Raw genomic sequence first — 23,207 nt, 5'->3', positions numbered from 1 at the left:
GGATGCCAAAGATTTAAATGATTGTAAATCATGATTCCTACAAAATATTTGAGAAATATTGAATTAAATTAGGACTGGAGTTTGGATAAAATGTTCAAGTTTAAATTAAAGCTTGTATTTTTTTTCTAGTTTTATTCATAAATAAAATAAATACCAGTGTTTCACAAACTGGACATTTACTAGAAAGTTACTTGTAAAGTTGGATTTTCTGTTTAATTTTATTGTATATTGATGTTTCTAATCTGTCAAATGACTGCAGATGTGAATTATTTTAAATTGTAAACTGGTACAGTGCTTCAAATGGAGACGTTTGAGCTGTACACTGTCCTTTTTTAAATAGTTTATATCTGCATTTTGTACAGGAAGACCACATTTCAGTATTTATTTACAAGAGGTGACAGATATTGAAATAGCTTATATATTTAGGTCTTGAGGGGGAATAAAGAGTAAAATTCACTAGTTTCACTAAAGTTTTTAGAAACTATTTACTAGACATGCTGTTAAAGATAAATCTCTTGTACTCAAATATCCAGAATAAAAAAAAAAAATCTTGAAATTTAAGTCCAGAATATAGTCGAATTTTGAATTAATGAGATGGAATCCAAGATATTTAAATTTTATTCCAAAAGACAATCACAATAAAGCTGTATTATGAAACAAAGACAGTTAAATCAAGTGAATTACAGTAAATAGTTTCTGTTTTCTGTTCACATTTCTGTAAGGCACAGCTTCTTCCAGAGGACGACTCTGCAGCTGCCTGTTGCTCTGTAGATCCTTCCCAACATGTCAGCAGTTTTAATTTTATTTCTTCATTTCCCTCCTAAATGCAAGTAAATCTTTCCTCGAATATTAATTGATGGAATTAGCTGCGCTAAAAGACAAACAATTATTTGTGGTGATCAGGCACACTGTCATCTTTTAACTCAAAGGTTTCCCTTCCACAACACTGAAGATGTCCTCCAAAGACTTGTGGACGCACTGCAGAAACTCGTGGACGTTGCGAGCAGGATAGGCGGACACGTTGCAGCCGATCCAGTCGTCGTGGACACCGTAACCGACGCCGAACCCGTCGGGCACCACCGGAGCGAAGCCCCCGAGGCTGACGGCGGGGCTGGTGAGCGTGCTGGTGGACAGGATGTTGTGGTTTAAGGCGCTGTAGGCTGGGTCGGTGTACAGGCTGGGCAGAGATTGACCCTTAGAGTTGGCAAGGTAACGCAGAGCAAACAGGTGGCGGTCAAACCCTTGACCTGCTCAGACAGAAGAAGAAAAATAATGACATTGCTGTGAATATTTATGATTAAAGGTAGCCACATGAAATAAACTGTTATTAACAGTTATTAAATAACTGCATATTAGGTTCTCAAATATAAATAAAACGTTTAGATCACCGTCCAAGCTATTAAATTAACTAAACAAAAAATTCAGTTCCTTTAGTCCTTGAATTGTCACATTTTCAATGTTTTTCTTCCTTCTCTCACAGTAGAGCACAAAGAGCGGTCTCTTTTTATGACAGACCTTTGGGAGGTAGATAAGACTGATTTCACAAGGAAGTATCAGCCGATCGCTAATCTCCCAAAATTAAGAAAATCTGGGTCAACAATCATATTATGACACCGAATTTGAATGCAGCATATTGACAGCAGGACTTTATTAGAGGCATTAGACCAATATCATATATATTTCTCTACCCTTTCAGAACAGTGAAAAAACCAACCACACCGCTGACATTGCTTTAGTTAAACATCTCCCAATCCTAACATCACATGCCCCGCCCCCTCCCTCTCTACAAACACAAACCACAATAATATCGGCCCAGTTTTACTTATTGAACCAATACCAATATGAAACAACGGTCTTAGAAAAGTTTACACACCCATAGCTGCCTCCTTGGTGAGCTGGCCGTGGTATTTGGAGCATTCGTTGAGCATCGCCCGCAGCTCGTCCACGCTGTGCTTGCCGGGCTCACGAACAAAAGCGTGTGAGCAGCGTTTGGTGTGGACGGTGGCCGGTCGGATGGTCTCTGTGCGGCCGTGCTTAAATGCTGCAGTGCTGCAGGACTCGTATGTGGCCACCGTCTGGCCGTACTGCCTCAGGAAGGCCATCTGAAAAGACAGCTGGGCTACGGCATCTGGACTCAGCTTGCTCTTCTTCAGCTGCTCCTTCCCGCCTTTCTTGAACTCAATGGCGGCAATGACAAGCTTCGATACGGCCGAGTCAAAGTTCTCTTTGGCTTTCTTGATACCGCTCTCCAGCTCTCTGTCCAAGTGGAACTGCAATCTGCGGACAGCGGAGGCTGAGTCCACGGCTGCCGGGGCAGAGTCTGGGTGCACCAGCGGCTTTTCAGTCGTGTCTTTGAACACCTCGTTCTGAAAGCGGAGAACGGCTACACCGTCGCCCCAAGAGTGCTCGAAGTTAATAGCTGCCTGACCGTCCTTGGCTATGATGATGCTGAAGGACTTGTCATACCAGCGGTTGCAGCCGTCGCCGTGCAGCATGTTGTGGGATATGTGAATGTGGTCCCGCATGCTCTCTTCATCCAGGCAGAGACAGAAGAGGGCGCTGTCGACTAGCCCCAACGCCTCTGCGTTTCCAGTAGCTACCAGCTTCTCCCTTAGCCCCGCCCAGACATCCCTGTTCTCACTGGTTAGGATTCCCAGAGGCAAGGAGGGCGCCGGTGTCGAGTCAGACAAAATGTACTTCAAGTGGGAATGGATCTCAGCTGGCTTCACCAAATTCCCGTCTCTGTCCACAACGTCGAATACATACATGTTGCCTTTTCGCATGACTAGCAGATGTCTGCCCTTGTCATCAGTGAGGAGCTCGTCCCGACCGCGTTTTGGGATGCGCGTTGAGTTGAAGAGGCGGAAGTACTGAGACATGTCTAGAGGGTAGGCGTTCACCATGTAGGCTCCGTACCAGGACAGGGAAGACGGAACCCAGCGGATGAAGTTTTTGAAGCTGTCCGTGTCACTCTTGGCCGGGTTGAGGTGGAAAACCTCCGGCTCCAGTAGACCCGCTCGCAGCGTCTTCATAAAGCGCACGGCCGAGCACACCATGTTAGTTGACCGCACCAGCTGCTCGTTGTACCCCGTCTTGGGATCGGGATTGAAGGACATGAAGGGGTTGAAGTTCAGCACCACAGAGTCGCGTGCAGACAGATACATGTCGAACCAGGGACCTGATAAAACAGACTCATTAAACCCTGTTGTCATCTTTAAAGCCACTGAAGGGTAACACGCCCACCTGAGATGTAGCTCGTGTGCTTATTGGCCTTGTCCTGAGCCACCAGTTCCTCGTGGAGCTGTTTTCCCACTCCGTTCTGGAAATCTTGAGCAACTTTCTCTGTTGTTCTGAAAACAAAAGATGAAGATGGCGACATGTTCAGTTTCAAGCATCAAATTATAAAATGCATTGATAATCTCATTAGTAACTTACGTGAACTGGCCATCATCCAGCAAAGGTTTCTGGGCAGCTAAATACCTCCTGATGGTGTCCTCCAGCTTGGGTACGGGGAGTCTACAAGGGCAGATTTGGCAGATAAAAAGGGAACCAACACACCTTAATGTGTGGATAATGCTGTGCCTGTTAGTTGACTAATAGCAATAGGTTAAGATTGGCTTGACTTTCCTGCATTTCAGGTTCCACCACATTTCAAGCATTATGACAAAGGTTTTACATTTTGAAATGTGGTCTGCTTTCACTGGAGTTGTAGTCTTCAAGTTGCCAAGATGTTCTACAACTTCTGCTGATGTGATCATAGATGTGGAAAGGAGCTTTGCCCCATATCATCTCAGAGCCTGACCTTAGGATCTGCTGGTGAGAAGAGGCTGAATAGTCTTGTTCATATTTGTATCAAAGTACATGATGTTTATATCCTCCAGAAAGCATCAAATCATACTGATTACTGATCTGTGGGATGACAATACACTAGTTCCACAGAAGGCTTGTTGATCCAACGTACCTCACATCATGGTTCATGTGGATATCCTGCCTGGTCAGTTATGGGACTATCATCGTTTGATAACCAGGGGGGCACTGATTGCAGTTTTCTGGCTAATTATCAATCTTTAGAAAGTAAAGATTGATAATATATCAGACCTACCATCAGTATTGGGTTATTATTAGTCATTTTTGTAACAAACATGTATTTGTCCGACAATAAAACTGGCCTGAGCCAATATTAGCAACCAATATAGTTGTTGTTTGTTTCTCGAGGGGGAAGGAAGGATATTGGTCATGTGACAGAGACAGTGATTCAGCACACAACTGTGGTCGTTTTTTTCCAAGGTGTCAAATGAGTAATAAAATGCAACATTGGTGAATATCGGTTATTAGCCATAACAGCAATATTAATACAAGACATTGATGTTGCCTCAAATTTTAATATCAGTGCACCCCTATTAATAAGCCCGATATGCCAATTCTGATTTTGGCTGGTACCAGTTTTTTGTCTGAAAAGTTGCTAAATATAGCAACAAAATTTACTAAGTTGGCAATATAGTAGTGGTTATTTTTAACCGTGCACATGCAGACAGAACCTGGTTTGCGGGTCTGTCAGTCAGCCATCTTTCACGACAGAGTAAAATGTCACAGTCGACAATTTCCAGACATTTGTAACCTTTCGTGCTCCTTTTGGTGTCCTTTAGTGACCATGTATTTTGCAGCCAAATAATATTTCTAAATAGCCACATCTGTCTTTGTAAGCAGAGGGAAAAATACAAAGCAGTAGCGTTCATTAAGAAAACTGACCGGCAGTGTGCAGTCCAGCATTACTTCATGCACCATCCAGTCAGAGAAAACTCTGGTTACATACAACACAACTTTTTCTAGTTTCTCCTTAAAACGACTAAATTGTGTAATGGTAAATTTTCACAGTTTTGCTTGGTGTGCCTTCGTACCAGCATGCCTAATGACAAACAATGCCAGATTAAATAAGACTTGTTTCTTTATTCTATTGAAATCCTAGGTCTCTCTCTGAAATACAATGGATTAATGGAAAACATTAGAAGTAACAAGATGACATGTGATACACGTTTAGCTTTAAAATAAAAAAAGTATTTTAAATTAAATACAAGTTCCAACATGTGGTTGTAATATTTGTTCTAATTAGTAGTTTACAGTAAATGTAGTTTATGGCAGTTTAATTAGTTCAGCAAGTAACCTAGAGTTGTTATGTTTATATGTTTACATATTGAGTTCATAAGGGTTTATGTGCTCTGTCATATTGTTTGTTTTTAATTTTTGTGACATGTGATTTATTAAATGCCTAGACCTCGTGTCCCTGCCTTAATGAGATGGCCAGCATCACATCTGATCAGACACTCAAGTTAGTTGAAAAGTGAAACATTTAATGACAGTTTTCTATCAGTCATTTTGTATTCTTTACCGCCACCCTGTGGTCGCCGAGCAGAAATCAAGCGTACCCTTTTACCTACATTCGTCCTTAACCTTCTTTCATTCGAAAAACCTTATTAAAAATCCACTAAAAGGTTCAATGTAGTACCGACTAGCATTAGAACAAGTCAGTTACAGACTCACTCTTTAAGAAGAGTCTTCTTTTCATTGGTTTTCCTACCTGGGCAAACTCTTCTGGTAATGCATGGATGGAACGACGCTTTGGTGCAGATAGTCCGCAGAAGAAGCCGTCCTGCTGCTGTAGCACCGAGCTGAGATCCTCGCTGCGGCTCTTCTTAAATGAAGCTGACTCCCAGGTTTCCTCAGGCAGACAACGCATTGTGCTGACAGCAAAGTGGCCATGACTTTAGCTAACAATCTAAGTACAGGAACCGTTCGCAGGACGGTTTAGTGCTATGGCCAAAGGTAAAATGCTACCAAGTCACCGCTGTCAGCAGGTAGATACCACAGCTAACTCCGGCGGCTAGCAGTAGCAAGCTGCCTTGGCTTAGCCTCTTTGGCTTCAGAACAAAAGTTTGAAAATGCCCGTTTCATAAATAAGTTATTATAATCTCAAAACGATTAAATGACACGGTTTTCAGAAACAACCAAATAAATAAACAGGAATTCAATTGACAGGACGTCTAACCGGTACAAATCACGTGATTTGTCGGGGACCATTTCCGGGGTATCGGGAGGTCACTTTAAAAACAAACCAACCAAAAATATTTGTATGGTTTAACAAATAATGCATATTACAATACAATATATTGTAAAAGTATAAGGAAAAGTGTAACAAGGGTAAGAAAAAATAACACAGAAGCAGGCAGGCAACGTAAAGGATATTGAGCAACTATTGAAAACATAAGTAAATATACTGCAGCCTAAAATTATTATTATTATTATTATTATTATTATTATTATTATTATTATTATTATTATTATTATTATTATTATTATTATTATTATTAGTAGTAGTAGTAGTAGTAGTAGTAGTAGTATTGTTGTTGTTATTTATTTTTAGAAAATAAACATTGCAGTGAGGACCGACAGAGTTTAATTTGGTTTACAATAGATCAAAACGGGGTAAAACTTTTAATAAGAAAACACTGACTACATCAGATATTTGACTGTCATTAACATAATTTTCAGTGATAACCAATTCATACTGTCCGGAATTAACTGGATGAAAGGACATGTAAAAAAGGATGCTTAAGGGATTCTCCTCGACAATCACAAAAGGCGCAATATGCTTGATCAAATTTCAATCTTTTCTGCAAAAAAGTCCACCACTGTGTGTATTTTATGATAGATTTTGAAGTGAATCTTTTTAACCTCTGATGAAACTGGCCATTGGATGTAGGGAAGTAACAAATAAGTCTCCTGCCAATTTATATTTTGAATGAACCAACTAAAGCTTCAAAATCTAAAGCTATAATACATCTTCATCATGGTAAATGGTTTGTACTTGCATTGCACTTTATCAAGTCCAGAAGACCCACCAGGCACTAGGCCCTCTGACCACAAGCAGCAGGTAAGGGAAGTGAAGTGTCTCACTCAGGGACACAACAGAGGCAGGTGGAGCGGGGATTGAACCAGCAACCCACCGACTGCAGGGTGAACTCCTACTACCTTTCCATCACCATCCCAGTAATACTTTTTAATGAATTGAGACTTCCTTAAATTACAGTCACATTGAAGAGTCTTCTAGTTCTTTTTATGACACATGCACTTTTTTTTCTGTCCTGTATCGGCCAGATTAGCTCTGATATACAGTCATATTCAATAAATTAGGTTATATGTCCCTATGAGGCTCGTTTGTCAGATTAAAAGTACCTCTTGAAAATGCCTGCTTAAAGGTGATAAACTAGTCAAGTGTATCTTAGTCATCCCAACTGTTATGGACAACGTGTCATTAACATGGTCATAATATAGAGTATTTATGATGCAGCACATGATTACAATCATGATTTCAAACAATACTTCAGATTACTACAAAATCTGAAATCCAGGGAGTCAATAATTATAATAATAATAATAAGAACGTTATTTAGAAAGTGCTTTTATACAAAGCGCTATATAGTTACAAGGAAATAAGATAAACATAAAAATGTACAGATTAACAGATGAAATACCAAGAAGAGAGTCAAACATAAAATGGAGTTTAAAACTAATAAGTAGAAGGATACTTATCTTTTATTACTGTTCCGTATTTAGCCTTATATATTGTTCTGTCTATGCCTCTTGTGTTTACTCTACATTACCTTGTATTTGTACTGTACTGTAAATATTATATAGCCCTCTCCCTTATGAATGTTCACTGATCATGCTGGCATAATGTTGACTACAATAGTTAGAATATTATTGCTTTTAAAAAAATTGTTATTTTTCACAATTGCTGTATTTTAATTTTAAATCTGAAATATCTTACTTCTGTTTGATTGTCTTTGGTTATTTTTTATTCTAATTTTTAATCATAATGTGACTGTATTGGCTCCAGCCTTCACCTCCTCTCACATTAACAGATTGTTGTGCCAACTGTCCCCACACACTGCAGACTGATACATATGTTTCCCCACCAGGAATATGGAACAAAAGCGAGCAAAACTTGTGTTGTTTATGTTCACAGCTTTTAGGGACTCTTCTGTGTTGTTTGCATGCCACACTTTTCAGATTTTTATTTGCCAAAAATTCGAAAACCATGTAATATGTTATTTCCGTTTTACATTAATGCACTGAGGTTGGTGGTGGCCTCACGCATTCATTGTATGTGCTCATACTGGTTTGTGCTCATTTAACCAGCAGAGGGCGCAATTTCCCCACTCATTCGCTGTGACGTATGAGCTTTTTTGTGGGGGGCGGGGGGGGGGGGCAGAGGATTTTACCAATAACAGATGAGCGTCTTTCGGTCTTGATTCAAACGTAGAAATGATTTAAAGACTTTGAGTTGTGGGCCTTCAAGCCATTTCCACTCAGCAGACGTCTGCCCACTCTTCCCCCTTTCTTCTCTGCTCTGCAAGCATCGACTGAATGAGAACGCTCCTTTTCTCATTGTGAAAATTTCTACTTTTTAATTCACCATTATCTGTGTATTCTCTCAACGCAAGGAGCATTTCTAAATAGATTTCAAATTAAAAAGCTACTTTTGTGAAACATGTTGGCCTTAAGACTCAAACATTCCAAAGAGCTCACACAGGCGACTACATCAGTGGATGATCAAAGAACTTGATTTTTTAAAAGTAACTCCATTAAATGCTGTTTAAATGGTAACTTAATTTTCAAACTGAAATCAATGTATCATAATCATGGTCACTATCAGTTTAAATTAGTGCATGATGAATTGTTTTTTGATATATTTTTCCCCAGTTCATGTGGTCAGATTGTTAGGTGTTTGGACCTTTAGCTTCAGTTTTCTATTTTGATCATGTCTTTATTATTTCTGTAATTCTTACTGTCTTAGTTTATCTTTTGTATCAGCTCAGTTAGTCTCATTGTTTGTGTTTTTTATTTGTTTCATTAGATTAGTATTTTTGTTGTTTATTGTTCAGGTTTCCTTTCCCCTTTCATTCCCTTTGTTTCTTTCCTCGCTGCAGCCTATCATTTTGCTCCTTGTCACAAATGTTAATTATTTCCTCATTTGCCCCTGCCTGCTCCCTTCCCCATCTGCCCCCGCTTACCAGAAGAATTGTCTTGTTAGAATTAGGTCTTCTGTTTTTTCCCCCTGTTATTTCCACTCCCTCCTCAGTATGCTTAAACTCTCTAGTTACTTTGTCCTCCACTCAGTTCTTCATTTGAAAGATGCTTCTTACACAAATGGACATAAAAAATTAAACCTGTTTAAAAAAAATTAGGGGTGGTGGAGGATATTTTCTCAGTGTTTCAGTGAGTATTAGGACTACATGTAGACTTTTTGATAACTTCTTTCTGTATTACATCACACCTCTCACTGCCTTTCTACTTCCAGGAAGAGCAACAATCTACAGTCTGCTAAGAAACCTTTGGAGGACAATTTACTATCAGTCCCTTTTGTGAGTGAATTTGACTAATAAAGAATTAGAAAGCTGGAGCTCTTTTCAACACTCTGCTTTTCGACCCATTCAGGAATCTACTCAGGATAATTAATTTAATTTTCTACTAGTTGATGTGGTTTTGAAGAAAAAAATGCAAACTATTGAAATGCAGTGATAAAAGATTCCACCACTAAACTATCAGAATCTTTTTTTTCCTGCTGTCATTAAAGCGTGAAACTTGGACCCTAGAAGTCAAAGGCTAAAGAAAATAAATTACGTGACAAGATGCTTTTTGAAGTCCTGAAGTATTTTCTGCAGTCTCTTCTGCTTTAAAAGCATCTTTGCTGAAATCATCACACTTTTAATGCACAGTCATTCTTCTTAATATATCTTCAGTCAAACTTTAAGATGATATTAGAAGTTTTTAGTTCTATAGCCAAACACGGGGAACAAAGCAATCAGTTTGAGGCAGTGTAAAAATGTCATGAATTTTACTTTGAATAGATCTGATATATTTTATTTATTCTAAAGGATGCTTCAGTTAAAGCCACCAAGGTTTTACCCTTTGTTTGTCTCTATCAGCTTTGCACATCTGGCCAAATTCTTTTCTTGTAAAACAGCTGAGGTACACTGGATGGAAAATGTCTGCAAACATTAGCCTTCCTCACAGGGATTTATATTTGGTCTTGGACTAGGCCATTCTAACACATACATATTTTTTGATGTAAACCATCCAATTGTACCTTTATAGTAGTTTTCTTGCTGGAAGGACAGTAATTTTAACAATTATTGTTATAATCAAAAATAATTCTTGTAATTATAATAACAATAATTGCTTGTTATTATCAAGCAATAATGCTAATAATGATAAGTAATAGTTTCACGTTTTAAAGAAAAAAGTGAAATCCAACCTGCCTTTATGTAAAATATAATAATAATAATAATAATAATAATAATAATAATAATAATAATAATAATAATAATAATAATAATAATAATAATAAAATATCTCCTAATAACTGGTAACTTTTGGCAGCAGAAGTTAGACTCAAGCGTTTGCTTTAACTGCCAACAAGTCTTTTCTTGCAGTGAAGGTTTTTAATTTTTATTTTATCCTACTTTTTAGCATGAATAGCTTGATCAAAGTCATGGCAAATGACTGGATTAATCTCCAGACTTTGAATAGACTGTTGCAAAACTTTAATTTAAAATGTTCTGAGCCATTCAGATGGGGACCTGCTGTTGTGCTTTGGCTCATTGTCTTGTAAGATATTAATTCAAGAGCTCTTGAGCTTAAAGTCACAAAATCATCGTCACTCATTTTTGGCATTTTCTGCAAAGAGACATAACTCATCATTTTTCAACCCTGTACTATGGGTAATAGGTTTACTGTGTATTACACAGTAAAAAAAAAAAAAAAAAAAAAAAAAAACATCAATAATTTGGGTTATTTAGACTGTCAGAACAGAAAAAATGGGGATTCATTTTTCAAAGTCTTGTAAAAAAAGAAAAAAAATATATATATATAAGAAAAAAAAATTAAAAAATGCGTATTGGCACAATAAAGAAAAAATGGTATTCATAAAATGTGTGTTACAGTTCCAAACTATTTTTTTTTTTTTACATATGACATATAACAAATGTGGTGAAAACGTGACTTTGAAAAACGAACTTCCAGTTTCTTCCTGCTCATGACAGGCTAAACAAATTATTACTATTCGTTTTAGACTAACTTTACAAATGGCACCCCATAATATTCTACTTTACATGCCTCAGCAGGATGTTTGAACACAAACGTAGTAGCAATAAATAAACAACATAATATCATTATCATTGAAAATTGATATTTTAAATAAGAATTTTATTTCCTGCAGCTGTTAAAATCATATTTTATGCTTTAAAGCTGCACAAATTTAAGTCCGTTCGCTGCTATCTGACATTGACAAGTCGAGTCTGGGTATTCATGTCTATGTGAAAAGACAGGAAGAAACCCGGAAGTGCTGCAGTTAGCTAACGGCAGGAGAAAGGAGAAAGTATAGCACTAGATCTGCTTGTTTGTTTTAGCAGAAGCACTTTTTTCGTTCCGTACTCCTTACAGCAGAATGCCTGAAATTCACAGGTAAGGCGGGTTAAATTCATACCGTTTTCATTTAGCATGGAGCCATTTCACAGGTTCACCATCATTGGTCCTGTTTATCCCGTTTAGCTTTGGACTGGGACGAATGTCAAGGAAAAGCCGATAGTCAGGTTTATCAGCTAGGCTTCAATTGACAGCTGCTCATGTTATGCAAAGACTATAATTGCAATAAATTAAAGTTTAAATAGCCCGCTAATCAATAAGCAAAGTGAAGATTAGAGCCTCAATTTTGACCTCAAGCCTCAATTTGACAACAACTTGAATCTAACAAAAGTTCATCAGGCTATAAGGTCAGTAACCCGCTGATGTCACCTGAGATATTTGTTCAGTTCAAAAAGGCATGATGTTTAAATTTCTTCTGCTTTTTATTGGGCGTGTTTACACTTCTGGTTTCAACTGTACATGTGTTAAACAGCAAACTCACAGATTAAGTGATGCTGCTGTGCATGGCGCCATCAGTGCTGCTCCCACCTGTTAATAACACACAACAGTCCACTTCAATTCAAGCACTCACTCCATCCAGGAGAACACACTTCAGGAAGTAAAGTTTAAATATACATTATATATATATATATATATATATATATATATATATATATATATATATATATATATATAAAAATTAAAGAAAAAATGTCAAAATACAAACCAGAAAATCCATGCTAGCAGGTGCTGAACCTCCTGTCATGTTGGTGCGTTTTGCCATAAATGGCAGCTCAGTTAGACTTCCAGTCATCAGCAAGATCTCCTTCTGGTTAGTCGCCCTCAGGATTCAGGTGAGGAAGTGATGGAGCGTGTCACCTCAGGGTGTGTGGCCTGGAGGGCTGGGGGGGGGGCAATCACATGCAATGAACGAAGCCAACAAAGATCCGTGGCCTGAGCTTTCCTGATCCTGCAAGTGACTCCAAAGATGAAAGAATCACGACGGATTCTTTGTTTTGACCACTTTTAAAGGCCGTACTTTAGAGGCAGATTTGTGCTGTGGCTCAAGCTTTCTGTATGTTGTCTGACGACGATGTTGCCTGCGTTCCTCTCTGTCCTTTGCGTCTCGTCCTTCTGCTCGTCATCTTCATGGGAAGGATTCGAGCCGTTCGGACCAGCGCTGGTACTGGACTGGAGGGCTTCAAGGCCCATGCTGTGTTTGAGGAGATCAACAAGAAGCTGCAGGAGGTGACTGCATTACACACACCAACCAATTATTCTTACTTTAAACATGAACTCCCAGAGAAGTTTTTACACTGTAGAACCTTGCATGAAGATACAGCAGCTTCATATTAAATAAAGCATGTCATTTGGATGTAAAACTGAAAAACAGCAATTATTTCTACTGCTGGTAATGCACTGAAAAATCAACAACTGGACTTCACTAAGCAACAGGAAGGAGCATCCTGTAGGATAATTACTGTGTGGACAATTATCTTCCAGCTGGCAACAAGTTATTTTACCCCAACTGATGCAATCTTCTTCTTCTTCTTGTTTTTTTATGGCGGTTGGCAAACAACTTTTAGGTGCATTACCGCCACCTTCTAGACTGGAGTATGGATCAGATGTAAAATCACTATAATCTTCCCATAATACCTGTTCTTCTTAGAAAATTAAAAATACTATTAAAAACTACATCCCCCGATGATCTTTGAAGCAAACTTCTAATATCTAATTTATTTTTATTCCTATTTAAATTTCTAATTAACTCCTCCCTTTCTCGAACATACTTACTACATTCTAAAAAAAAATGTTGTATTGTTTCTAATTTCCCACAATAACTACAGAAACCTGTATCATGTTTATTAATTATTTTAAGAGTACTGTTTAAACCTGTATGTCCAAACCTTAATCTAGATATAATATCTTCTTCTTTTTTATTCCTGTTACATTTCCTAAATTCTCCAACTTTTCTTTGGATGCTATAATAAAATCTGGCATTGCTTCCTTTATCCCACTGTTCCTGCCATTTATTCTTAATATACATTTTACTAATATTTTTAACCTCATTTTTACTCATTTTAATATTTAAATCAACAATACACTTTCAACTGATGCAATGAGAAACTCCTCCCTTCTTAAAGGGGCAGTGTTATGTTTTTTTCCAGGCACATAGAACAATCAAGTAACTATGTTACTGTCAGTTGTTATAAAAATGCAGTATATATCAAAAATTACTTAATTTCACTCAACCTAGATCCAGAATCTAAAATAAATCTGTGACAGCTTAAGAAGAAATTATTGATAAAAGGTTATGTCACCAGTTTGGCAGAATTCTGGGTGTTTAAAATAAAAACTAATTAGTTATTATCTATCAACTGATAAGAAATGCTAATATCACTTTTCAGTCATATGACCCAGCCCAAGTGGAAAGACGCATCGTTTCAAAATGGAAAGGATGTTTAAGAAGTTTCAAATGATTGTTGTAAAGCAGAGAAAATATCTAAGGATAACACAGATATTCTAAGATGACAGTGCCACCTTTCAGCAAGGCGTCGCTTTTTTATTCTAAGCTTTAAACAGCTGAAAATAGCTCTGGACTTCCCTGGCACTCCATTCTACCTGTAGGAACAGAGTGACGGAACATCTGATCAGTTTTCAAACCTCAGCGTACGTTGATACTGGTAACCAACCCGCCACTTACGGGATGCTTCGGATTTTTTGCTGCGTAAATAAAATAAAATAACAAAAATCATCAGTTTATTTATTTGTTTGTGCTCACGTGTGCGCCTGCTGCACCAGCTCCTGGTGGCACATCGGGACTGCCTCACCGCACCCACATCACGCCAAGCTTATGCTGAGTCAATCAGCAAATGGTTTCCTCATTGACTCTGCTGTCCTGAAGCACTTACCTCTGCCTGACCTCAGGGAAGGCAGGTTGATCTCCAGCTGTGCGGCAGGGCCGGCTGTGAAGAGTTGTCTTAAATGACAGGAACATGGAGATAGAAGTGTCACTGTGTCAGTTAAAAACAACAGCAACAAAAAGCCAGAACGGGTAGGTTGGAAACGGCTTTTAAAGGCTGGAAAAGAAATCTGCAGTCGGCGCCTCCCCACTGAAAACACAAAGAATGACTAAATGACAACAGCTGACAGGGTGTAATTTTTGTCAGAGAACGCAGTCATTATGGGCTGCTACATGTGTTCAGTACCTGATCCATATTCAGCATATGAGCCTTTGTATAGATGAATTCTTGAAAGTCCGAAAGAAAGCAGAGATCGGAGTAAAAGCTGTTTTTCAACAACTGTTAATTCCTTCTGTTGATATCTTTAGCTCTGTTTGAAACTTTCTAATGAATCTAACCATTCATGTGGTTCTCAAATCAATATTAAAGCAAAGAGAACATCAGGAGTTTAGCATTTACATCAGACATTTGCAGGACCTTTGGTTCAGGAACATTCTGGGAAAATAAACTCCCAGTGAACTTCAGAGACAGATGGAGATCGCCATGGAGACGACCTCCACTTCTGTTTCCAGCTTCTATAAAATGGACCAACAAAAACAAACGGTCATCCTCCAACTACTTCCTGTGGTCGTCTTTATCATTTTTGACAGTAGCAACATGTTGATCATGTGACTCATGATGCCAATAAAGTGTTTCCATTGTTTTTGCAAAGTACATCTATTCTGATCAAACCAAAAACTACCTCATCCTTATAGAAAAACATTTTTCTTTTAAGCAAATTTATTTTCGTGATTTCAATTTGCACAACTTTACGTTTAAAGGAAACACAACTACATTTTCAGCTGAAAATGTAACAAACGCTGCAGTTTTGAATGGAACAGAGTCAACCAGGCTGTCAGGTGTGAAAACGGCCAAACTGTCCCGTTCCCCGGACAGATGGAAGGCGCAGAGATAACTGTGTCCGGTTCTCTAAACGTTCACGGTTTCTGCGGTTTCCAGGAAGGGGAGCAGTTTGTGAAGAAAATCGGAGGAGTTTTCGCCTTCAAAGTGAAAGACGGCCCAAACGGACAGGAAGCCACTTGGATCGTGGACGTGAAGAACGGCAGCGGCTGCGTTCACAACGATGCAGGTGGGAAAACTTGCAGGTTGCCTTTAGTCAGATTCAGGTCGAAGCTGGAGGTCTGCTCACTTATCTGCTTTATCTCCGTAGATTACCTTTGACTCAGCAAATATGTCTAATCTTTAACTTCTTTATCTCTGCTCTGCAGACAAGAAAGCAGATTGCACCATCGCCATGTCCGACACGGACTTGTTGGCCTTGATGACCGGGAAAATGAACCCTCAGACAGTGAGTATGCAAACCATATTGTATCCTAGAAGATGTCTCACCATAGGGGAAGTCTTCTTTTTTGCTTTTTTCCCCTACTGAAGAGATGGAAATGTGGGAAGTGTAGAGAAAGACAGCTGGCACTTGAAGATTACAAGCATTCCAGCTCATTAAATCATCACAGCATTGTTATGAAATATGTTTGGCCGTTTCTGAAACTGATGAAAGCAGCAGCGGCGGCAAGGATGAGCTCAGAATTACTGTGAACACTCTAAAAGTGTGTTTGAAAAAAAACAAAAAAAAAAAACGTCAGTACCGACGAGACGATGACCTCCAGGACGCAGACTTGTGTAAACATGACTTTTATCAGTGTCAAACAGCGAGTGCTGTTCACCGAGGAGGAAAGCTGCCGGAGCAGAACCAAGAAACCTTCAATGGCAGACTTATTTAAAAAAAAAAAAAAAAGTCTTTCCATGGGAATAATCCCAAGTTGGAGAGCAATCAGAGTGAACGCAGCAGATAAAAACTGCTCTGTTAGTTTAAGAAGTAACCTCATCTTCTAATGGTTTCTGCTTTTGTGTCCTGGACCAAACAGAACATGAAATTATTTAAGAACTTCTGCATCCATAACAGTTTTGTTTCATTTGACCGGTTGTCCAAAAAATCCAAAATAGTTTCTTTGAGGTACTTACGGATCCTTTACCTGCTAATAGAGTTTCTCCAGTTTTCTTCTTTGCTGTTTGCCTCCCCATTTGATGCTCCTAAAGCTTGTTCCTGCTTAATGGGCATGATTTTATTTCCTAAGTTTTAAAAGGGAGGTATCATGTAAAATCAATTTTTTTTGTGCTTTACATCATGTTAGAATTTCAATCCCTCATCTAAAATATACCTGGAGTGTTGCTTTAATTCTTTCATATTTTGAGAAATTCTTTCATCTCCATGCCAACCATTCAGTTGTGCAAAAGGCCTGGGTGGACCTAGCTCCGCCTTCGAGGTGCAGATCCTCCCCCTCACAGAGCAGCCCTCCTCTACAGCCCCCTTCAGACTAGCCAGCAGCAATTAGCAAACACCTGGTGGAACTTTACATCTGCTGAACTCATTATAGGAGCTACTTAGTGAAACGCCAGTAACAACTTTAAGGCATTGATAGAGAAGCTTTTTGTAATGACCTCATGAAGTCAAAGCTTCAAAAGGAGTTTCTTAAAGAGACAGAGGCCCAATTTCAAGGCATTAAAAGAAATTTGATTTTATAATTGAAGTCATGTTTGATATAACTGAAGGTAACATAGTTACTTGATTAAGCTATAAAATTGCAATGTGTGCATGGAAAAAAACATAATACTGGCCTTTAAAGACTTTTTAAAGAAAACACTTCAGGTTTGTGCAAAGTGTCAGTTTTGTTTTGTAAGACTTTCTGAGTTCACTGTGACATGTTGTAAACCTGACTGATAGAGAGTCGGTCTGGTCTTATCAGGGCTTGGTGGTTATCAGTTTCTGGTCCACTCACCTTCTGAGGATTAGCTGTAGGTTCTTAATGAGGTTAAGACTTTCCCACAGAAGATACAGACTTTATATATAGAAGACTTTGTGATACTTATTCCAATAAAAATAAAAGTCACTAAGAAAATTGCTTTATTTCATAATCTGTTGGGGTGCATGTCTGCTGCTGCATGCAGTCATTCAAATAAACAAACAACAAAAATAATGTTATTGATCCCAAAGAAAAATTGAACGTCGTAACTCGTATTGATTCAAAATTCTTCAAATAGTCGTTGTAGATAGTGATGGCTATTGGCAGAAAAGCTCTCCTGTGCCAGTCTGTATTGCAGTGAATTTGAAGAAGCCTCTGACTGAGGACACTCAGTTTTTCTAAGACAGTCTCATGAAGAGGATGTTCAGGGTTGTCCATAATTTTCTTGATTTTTATGCATCATAGACGTCAAACTCAATCAAAGAGGCTGCTTCACTAATAACACCAATTATTCTAAACAATAAACAGAACACAGTAATTGAATACAGTTACATGTCATGTTGCTCCAATGAAGAAAACAACTAGTCAAATGGGGAGCAAAAGTCAGCTTTTGGAGTTTGCTTGTAGCATCAATTTGTGTTTGAAATTATCATAAAAAATAATTCCTCAGTAATAAATAATTAGTTAATCAGTCATTGATTTACTGTAACAATATCTTCACAGGTTCTAAAGTCCTTCCACTGACCCATGCAGCTCAGAGAATAGACTCTAAAATCCTGTTAGTTTATAAACCACTGAACGGTTCAGCACCACAACACATTAAAGGTCTGCCATGGTTGGATCAACCTGACAGACCTCTCAGGTTCTGGTTCTGGTTCTGGTTCTGCAGATGGAGAAGCAGCATTCTATTTTTATGGTCCACTAATCTGGAACAAACTTCCAGAAAACTACAAAACTACCAATTCACTGAGTTCCTTTGATATTTAAATAGAGGCTAGAAACCCACCTGTTTGCCTTCGACTGCATCATTTTCATGTGATTTCTTGGTTTTTCTGTTTTTAATACATTTACAAAAGAGTCCAAAAATTGGGATGTTGATGAAAGAGATTTATTAATTTAAAACAATTTGGAATAAGGGTGTAACCTAAAAAGTGAAGCTCTGTGAATATTCATTACAAATTGTCTTTATTTTCCTTTGTTATATCACAGCATTTACTTGTGTTTATTAGTCTGTTTTCAGCATTAAAAAAAAAATCACTTTATATTGCAACTTGTTCAGCCTTGCTGTGCTGGCTTCTGGTTTTAATTAATAGCCCAGATAAACTGACCAGTGTGTTGAAGCAGGGAGTCGTGGGCAGGCAGGGCGAGCAGAACGGGGTCTGATTTGAAAAACCAAAAAGAAATGTTAAACATTTGTTCAAAACTTAGTTTATTGATGCAATACTGGGAAATCCTTACATTTTCATTATTTATTGATTTTTTTTTTTTGTTGTTGTTTTTTTTTGCTACATTCATCTTTTCAGCTGCAAGAATTTGCAATTCTAATTTATTGTGTGTAATAGCAGTAACTCGCATTAGCAGGTTGAAAGACTCAATCAAATTGATTAGTAGAAGGTAATTATTATTCAATACAAAAAACGCACAAAAGAACAGTTTAGATTTTTCTCATTACGACCAACTTTTTTTGGATTCAGAGAACGGAGCCTGCATTTCAGTCGACGGCTCTATTCTGTTTTTCCAGATTAAGTTAGTCTTCCCAACATTCGCTGCTCGGCTCTGAGCGCGCCTGCCTGCCGTGTCGTGTCATAAGCCTTTGTTGCCGTTGCCCCACTTTCTCCCCGGCTGAGTTAATCTCTCACGGTAACTCTTAAAACTGCCGCTGTGTAGTTCACTCCAACACCAATTCCAAGCTGTTCTGAAGCTGATTTATTTATTTCATTTCATTTCATTTTTTTTTTTTTTTTTTTTATACCCATCCCCGCCTCCCTCTCCCCATCTGATTCCCAGGCATTTTTCCAGGGCAAGCTGAAGATCACGGGGAACATGGGCCTGGCCATGAAGCTCCAAAACCTGCAGCTGCAGCCGGGCAAAGCCAAGCTGTGAGAGACGCTGCGTCAAGCCCTCACTGAAACGCTCGACTGTGAAGAGTTGAAGGTGTGGAGGAAAGGTGGAGGTCTGGAAGGAGAAACCGTTGTGGACAGACTGAACCACTTTTCCTCTTGGATGATCTCACTGACCGAGCTGGGTGGGGGTTGGTGGTGGTGGGGGTGGATTAGTCAGAGCTCCCTCCTGTCTAACTGGGGAATAGGATAGATGGACAGATAATTAATTTCCTAATTGAGTTCCTGTCTGCACTCTGTCTTTTTAGCGCTGGTCTGGAGTTCAGACAGTCACTCTGTACTTTGGTACTAATTGCGCTTCTGTCCAGTCACTGATAATGACACCTTAACTTTGAGTGCACTGTAACTGCAGGTGTTTTTCAGAAGAACTGATTGATAATATGTTCCACTATCATGAATGCAGCTGTGTTAAGTGCCTCCCTCAGTATCTCAAATCAATGTTTGTAGTTAGCTACCAACGCAGAGCGGGTTTGGACTGCGGCTACCCAACGTTTTCTCTCCCTGCCTCGTCATTTTCTGGAGTACTCTCTGTACGGTCTGGATCTTTGTCAGATTTCTTCGAAATAAACTTGTCTTTGCTGAACAGTTTTGACTTTCCCCCCAAACCCCCATTTGCTGCATTTAGTTTACACCCTTTGCTGCCTGGTGACCTCATGTTTTTTGTGCACACAGCGGCTCCCATGAGAGTCCACAGAACAAGGCTTTATTTTCACTTGCATTTTTCCCCAACACTACAGCGACCTGATTCTGCTCTCTGACACGCTGTACATGGAGGAGCACGGCTCACACACAAATCTTTTAACTAGCTCTGACCCAGATTCCTCTGCAGCTTTGGCTTGGAGTTTTCTGGCTCTTGCTCTGATGTCACAATGGGGTTATTTTATGACAAATTTAAAAAAAAATAATTTAATCAATGTGATGCCTTTTAATTTTTCAGTAGAACCCTACTCCATTAAAATTTATGATGTGCATCTATACTCCTTTTGATCAACACAAGAGAGCAGAGTGTTTTAGAGAGTGAAGTTCTTGGCCGATAAAATCAGTTTCTAGTTTTGCTTTCAGTGAATCTGGATTCAATATTTTCAGATTAACTTCAGTTATGTTTCTGGGATTTAAAAAAAAAACAAAAAACAGATTGGGGTTCATCTGAAGCAAAGTAGTTCCATGTGGAGATCTGATGATTTTTTAAAAGTTATTTCAATTTATTTTTTCTTTTTGCTTAACCTTTATTACAACATAAAAAAATCTCATTGAGATTAAAAATCTTTTGCAAGAGAATCCTGGCCAAGGCTGGCAGCAGCGAACAGAGATTACAGAACATTCAGAGCAAAACCAGAAAAAGTCAATACTGTCATCAATAAATTAAATGATTATTCAAGTTAACAGACGTTACTTTCCCAGAATTAGTATGTTTGAAATAAAACCAAACATAGACCTGCATTATGTAAAATATCTGATTTTTTGTCAATTGACCTGAAATCAGAATGTGTTTATCTAAACCAGATTAGCAAAGATACCACTTGATAAAAGCAAGAATGCTTGCTTTCTTGCTCGCTTTCTTGCTATCTAACTAGCTGACTAAGAAGTTGATAAATTTTTAAATACCCAGAATATGTCATGGTTTTATAAGCTGCTGATTTGTTAACTTACGTGGTTTGAGTTCAGTAAAGGCACACATATGGATGTATTTTAGGCAGTAGGCACACTGCCATGCTTCAAAGTGACTTGAATAGAGTAGAAATATCCCTCATTATCCCATACTGGGAAAATTGAAAAAAAATTGAAGCAGCAGCATTGAGGTAAGTAGGTCCAAACCAAGATGAAAAAAAATTATTTAAAACTACATGAGCAACATTAAGGGTGATGTACTGTATTGTAAGAAGAAGATAAATAGTGCAATTATCAGAAATGGCATACTCCAAATGTGCAACAGAGTAGGACCATTTTTTTATGCAAGTGCATTGTGCATCAAAAGACAAACTATTTACAATATATGAAAAAAAATCTTTAAAAACTACTGAAATGTGCAAATACCAGCAGAAATGTTATTTAGAATGAGTAAAGATGCATATATCAGCAGAGATGTAAATGCACAGTTTGTTGTGAGCAGTGATGGTTCTGGAGTCTGACAGCTGCTGGGAGGAAGGATCTACCATAATGCTCCTTTACACATTTATGATGTAGTTATCTGTATTATGTTATGTGAAAATGGCACAGAATCGTTGTGATAGAGGGTGACCAAATACTTCCAGCATGTACTTTCTAGACAATGATGGCATAGTTACTTTGAAAAAGTAACTTTAATCAGACTACTGATTACTCCTTGAAAAAGTAACTTAGATTATTAACTACTTGATTTGGAAAGTAACCAAGTTACATTAAAAGTAACTGTTTAGTTACGTTCAGCAGCTGCTAACAACAACGCTCCGCCTCCTGAGAAAATTACATTGAGCTTTACCAAAACTTAATTGTAAGCTATTTTATAATGGTAACATCAACAATGTGTCTCCACTGATAAGGTTGAACTGAAGAGGAGATTGTTTTATGGTTACAACAGTACAAAAAACCCCCAAAACAAAACAAAACAAAAAAAACATGAGTAATTTGTGTGGTCCACTGTTGTCTGGAAAACTCTAAGAAGGATTTTAAAGCCCCCACATATCCCCACAGCCTCCAGGTTCTGCGTTACGGCCCTGCGTTTGGTGTCAAAGCTCAGCGCCCAGATCTCCTCCTGCAGCTCCACAACTCAGATAGCTGCACAGATTTGTGACACTTATCTTAATATTAATAATTATAGTGGCGTTAAGTTGCCATTATAATTATTGGCAAATACGGACACGTTTATTCGTGGCTGTTTTCACGTTTATTGCGCTGTTTATATTGGTCTCGATGTTTGCAGTTTTCTGGAGCGCAACGCGAAGCTCGACGTCATTCAGAGGTAATATATTAACTTGACATTAGCAAAGACACAGCGGGACGGGTCATCCGGGGAATGATGGACAGGGAGAGACTGACTAAAACTACCTTAATGACGGACAAATTCTGGGATTTATTATGAGTCTCTGTTTATTTCCAAGCCTAAATGAGCAACTTCACGTTCAAAAACGAGCCCAAAAAGGCGCAACCCGCCACTCATTAAATTTGCAAGCGACTTTAATAATAATAATAATAATAATAATAATAATAATAATAATAATAATAATAATAATAATAAAGGAGCCCAAAGCCACTTATAAAAGCACTTGGCGACAGAAATTCAAAATAGTTTCAGTTTTTTCACCAACAAAATGCGCATCTCCCTCCATTGTTTACATTTCTGTCGCATAGAGACGTCGGTCACTCGACAAGACGCGTAGAGGAAATTAAATAACAAAAGAAGACAGTAACGCACAGTAACGCAAAGTGATTTTGATAAGTAACTGTATTCTGACTACTGGATTTGAAATAGCAACGCGTTACATTACTCGTTACTGAAAAAACCTCACTGTTTCTAGATTAGCTGGGTTGTGCTGACTGGAGTGATATTATGTCAAATTTTGCAGCAATTTTAAAGTAAAGTTGGTAAAGTTCTTAAAAGCTTTTCAGCATGTGGTAGTTTAACACATTTAGCTCTTCCAAACACACACATTCTTGTCATTAAGGCCAGATAGTTTAATATTTGTCTGTCCTGAGCAGAAAACCTCTCCAGTTGGTCGTTTATCTTGTCCACATGTAGGAAATAGTTTCTTTCTTGGATAGAGACAGTTGGAAAACCGACAACTGATCTCTTCAGTTCACACTGAGTTAGCAAATAACTGGTCAACACAAATATGGCTGAAGTTTATGGTTGAATGATGTTGCAGAGTCAGGCCAAGAACAGCTTG

At 38.3% G+C, this 23,207-nt stretch overlaps 2 protein-coding genes across 3 annotated transcripts; one reads left to right on the top strand and one right to left on the bottom strand.

The window, feature by feature from the left end:
• Window positions 1-600: 600 nt before the first annotated feature.
• On the bottom strand, window positions 601-6,084 carry cpt2 (carnitine palmitoyltransferase 2). Of its 2 annotated transcripts, none has more exons than XM_044130351.1 (5): window positions 5,576-6,084; window positions 3,436-3,516; window positions 3,244-3,350; window positions 1,874-3,178; window positions 601-1,247 (listed from the first exon to the last, which is right to left on the bottom strand). In XM_044130351.1, exons 1-5 carry the CDS (start codon window positions 5,755-5,757, stop codon window positions 919-921), a joined length of 2,004 nt encoding a protein of 667 aa, XP_043986286.1. In that variant the 5' UTR covers window positions 5,758-6,084; the 3' UTR covers window positions 601-918. The 2 variants fall into 2 exon arrangements, with proteins under 2 accessions (XP_043986286.1, XP_043986287.1); XM_044130352.1 differs by lacking the exon at window positions 5,576-6,084 and adding an exon at window positions 3,628-4,813.
• A 5,261-nt stretch (window positions 6,085-11,345) lies between these two features.
• scp2b (sterol carrier protein 2b) lies at window positions 11,346-19,927 on the top strand. The gene is made up of 5 exons (XM_044129224.1): window positions 11,346-11,523; window positions 12,621-12,711; window positions 15,426-15,555; window positions 15,695-15,774; window positions 19,232-19,927. The coding sequence occupies exons 1-5, from the start codon at window positions 11,507-11,509 to the stop codon at window positions 19,325-19,327; spliced, it is 414 nt and encodes a 137-aa protein (XP_043985159.1). The 5' UTR covers window positions 11,346-11,506; the 3' UTR covers window positions 19,328-19,927.
• The last annotated feature ends 3,280 nt before the right edge of the window (window positions 19,928-23,207 follow it).

This window comes from Gambusia affinis, linkage group LG10, assembly GCF_019740435.1.
Source record: "Gambusia affinis linkage group LG10, SWU_Gaff_1.0, whole genome shotgun sequence".
Classification (NCBI taxonomy): domain Eukaryota; kingdom Metazoa; phylum Chordata; class Actinopteri; order Cyprinodontiformes; family Poeciliidae; genus Gambusia; species Gambusia affinis.
Note: the sequence above shows the minus strand (reverse complement) of the source record. Positions and strands in the feature narration are given on the sequence as shown.

Bases quoted from the DNA above. Each gene is read 5' to 3' on its own strand.
- cpt2 (XM_044130351.1), bottom strand. From the start codon at position 5,757: ATGGCCACTTTGCTGTCAGCACAATGCGTTGTCTGCCTGAGGAAACCT. The intron at 3,517-5,575 runs GTAGGAAAACCA...CTGCCCTTGTAG, and splicing joins TACCAGAAGAGTTTGCCCAG to ACTCCCCGTACCCAAGCTGG. The intron at 3,179-3,243 runs GTGGGCGTGTTA...CTGTTTTATCAG, and splicing joins GCACACGAGCTACATCTCAG to GTCCCTGGTTCGACATGTAT.
- scp2b (XM_044129224.1), top strand. The intron at 12,712-15,425 runs GTGACTGCATTA...TGCGGTTTCCAG, and splicing joins TCAACAAGAAGCTGCAGGAG to GAAGGGGAGCAGTTTGTGAA. The intron at 15,775-19,231 runs GTGAGTATGCAA...TCTGATTCCCAG, and splicing joins GGAAAATGAACCCTCAGACA to GCATTTTTCCAGGGCAAGCT.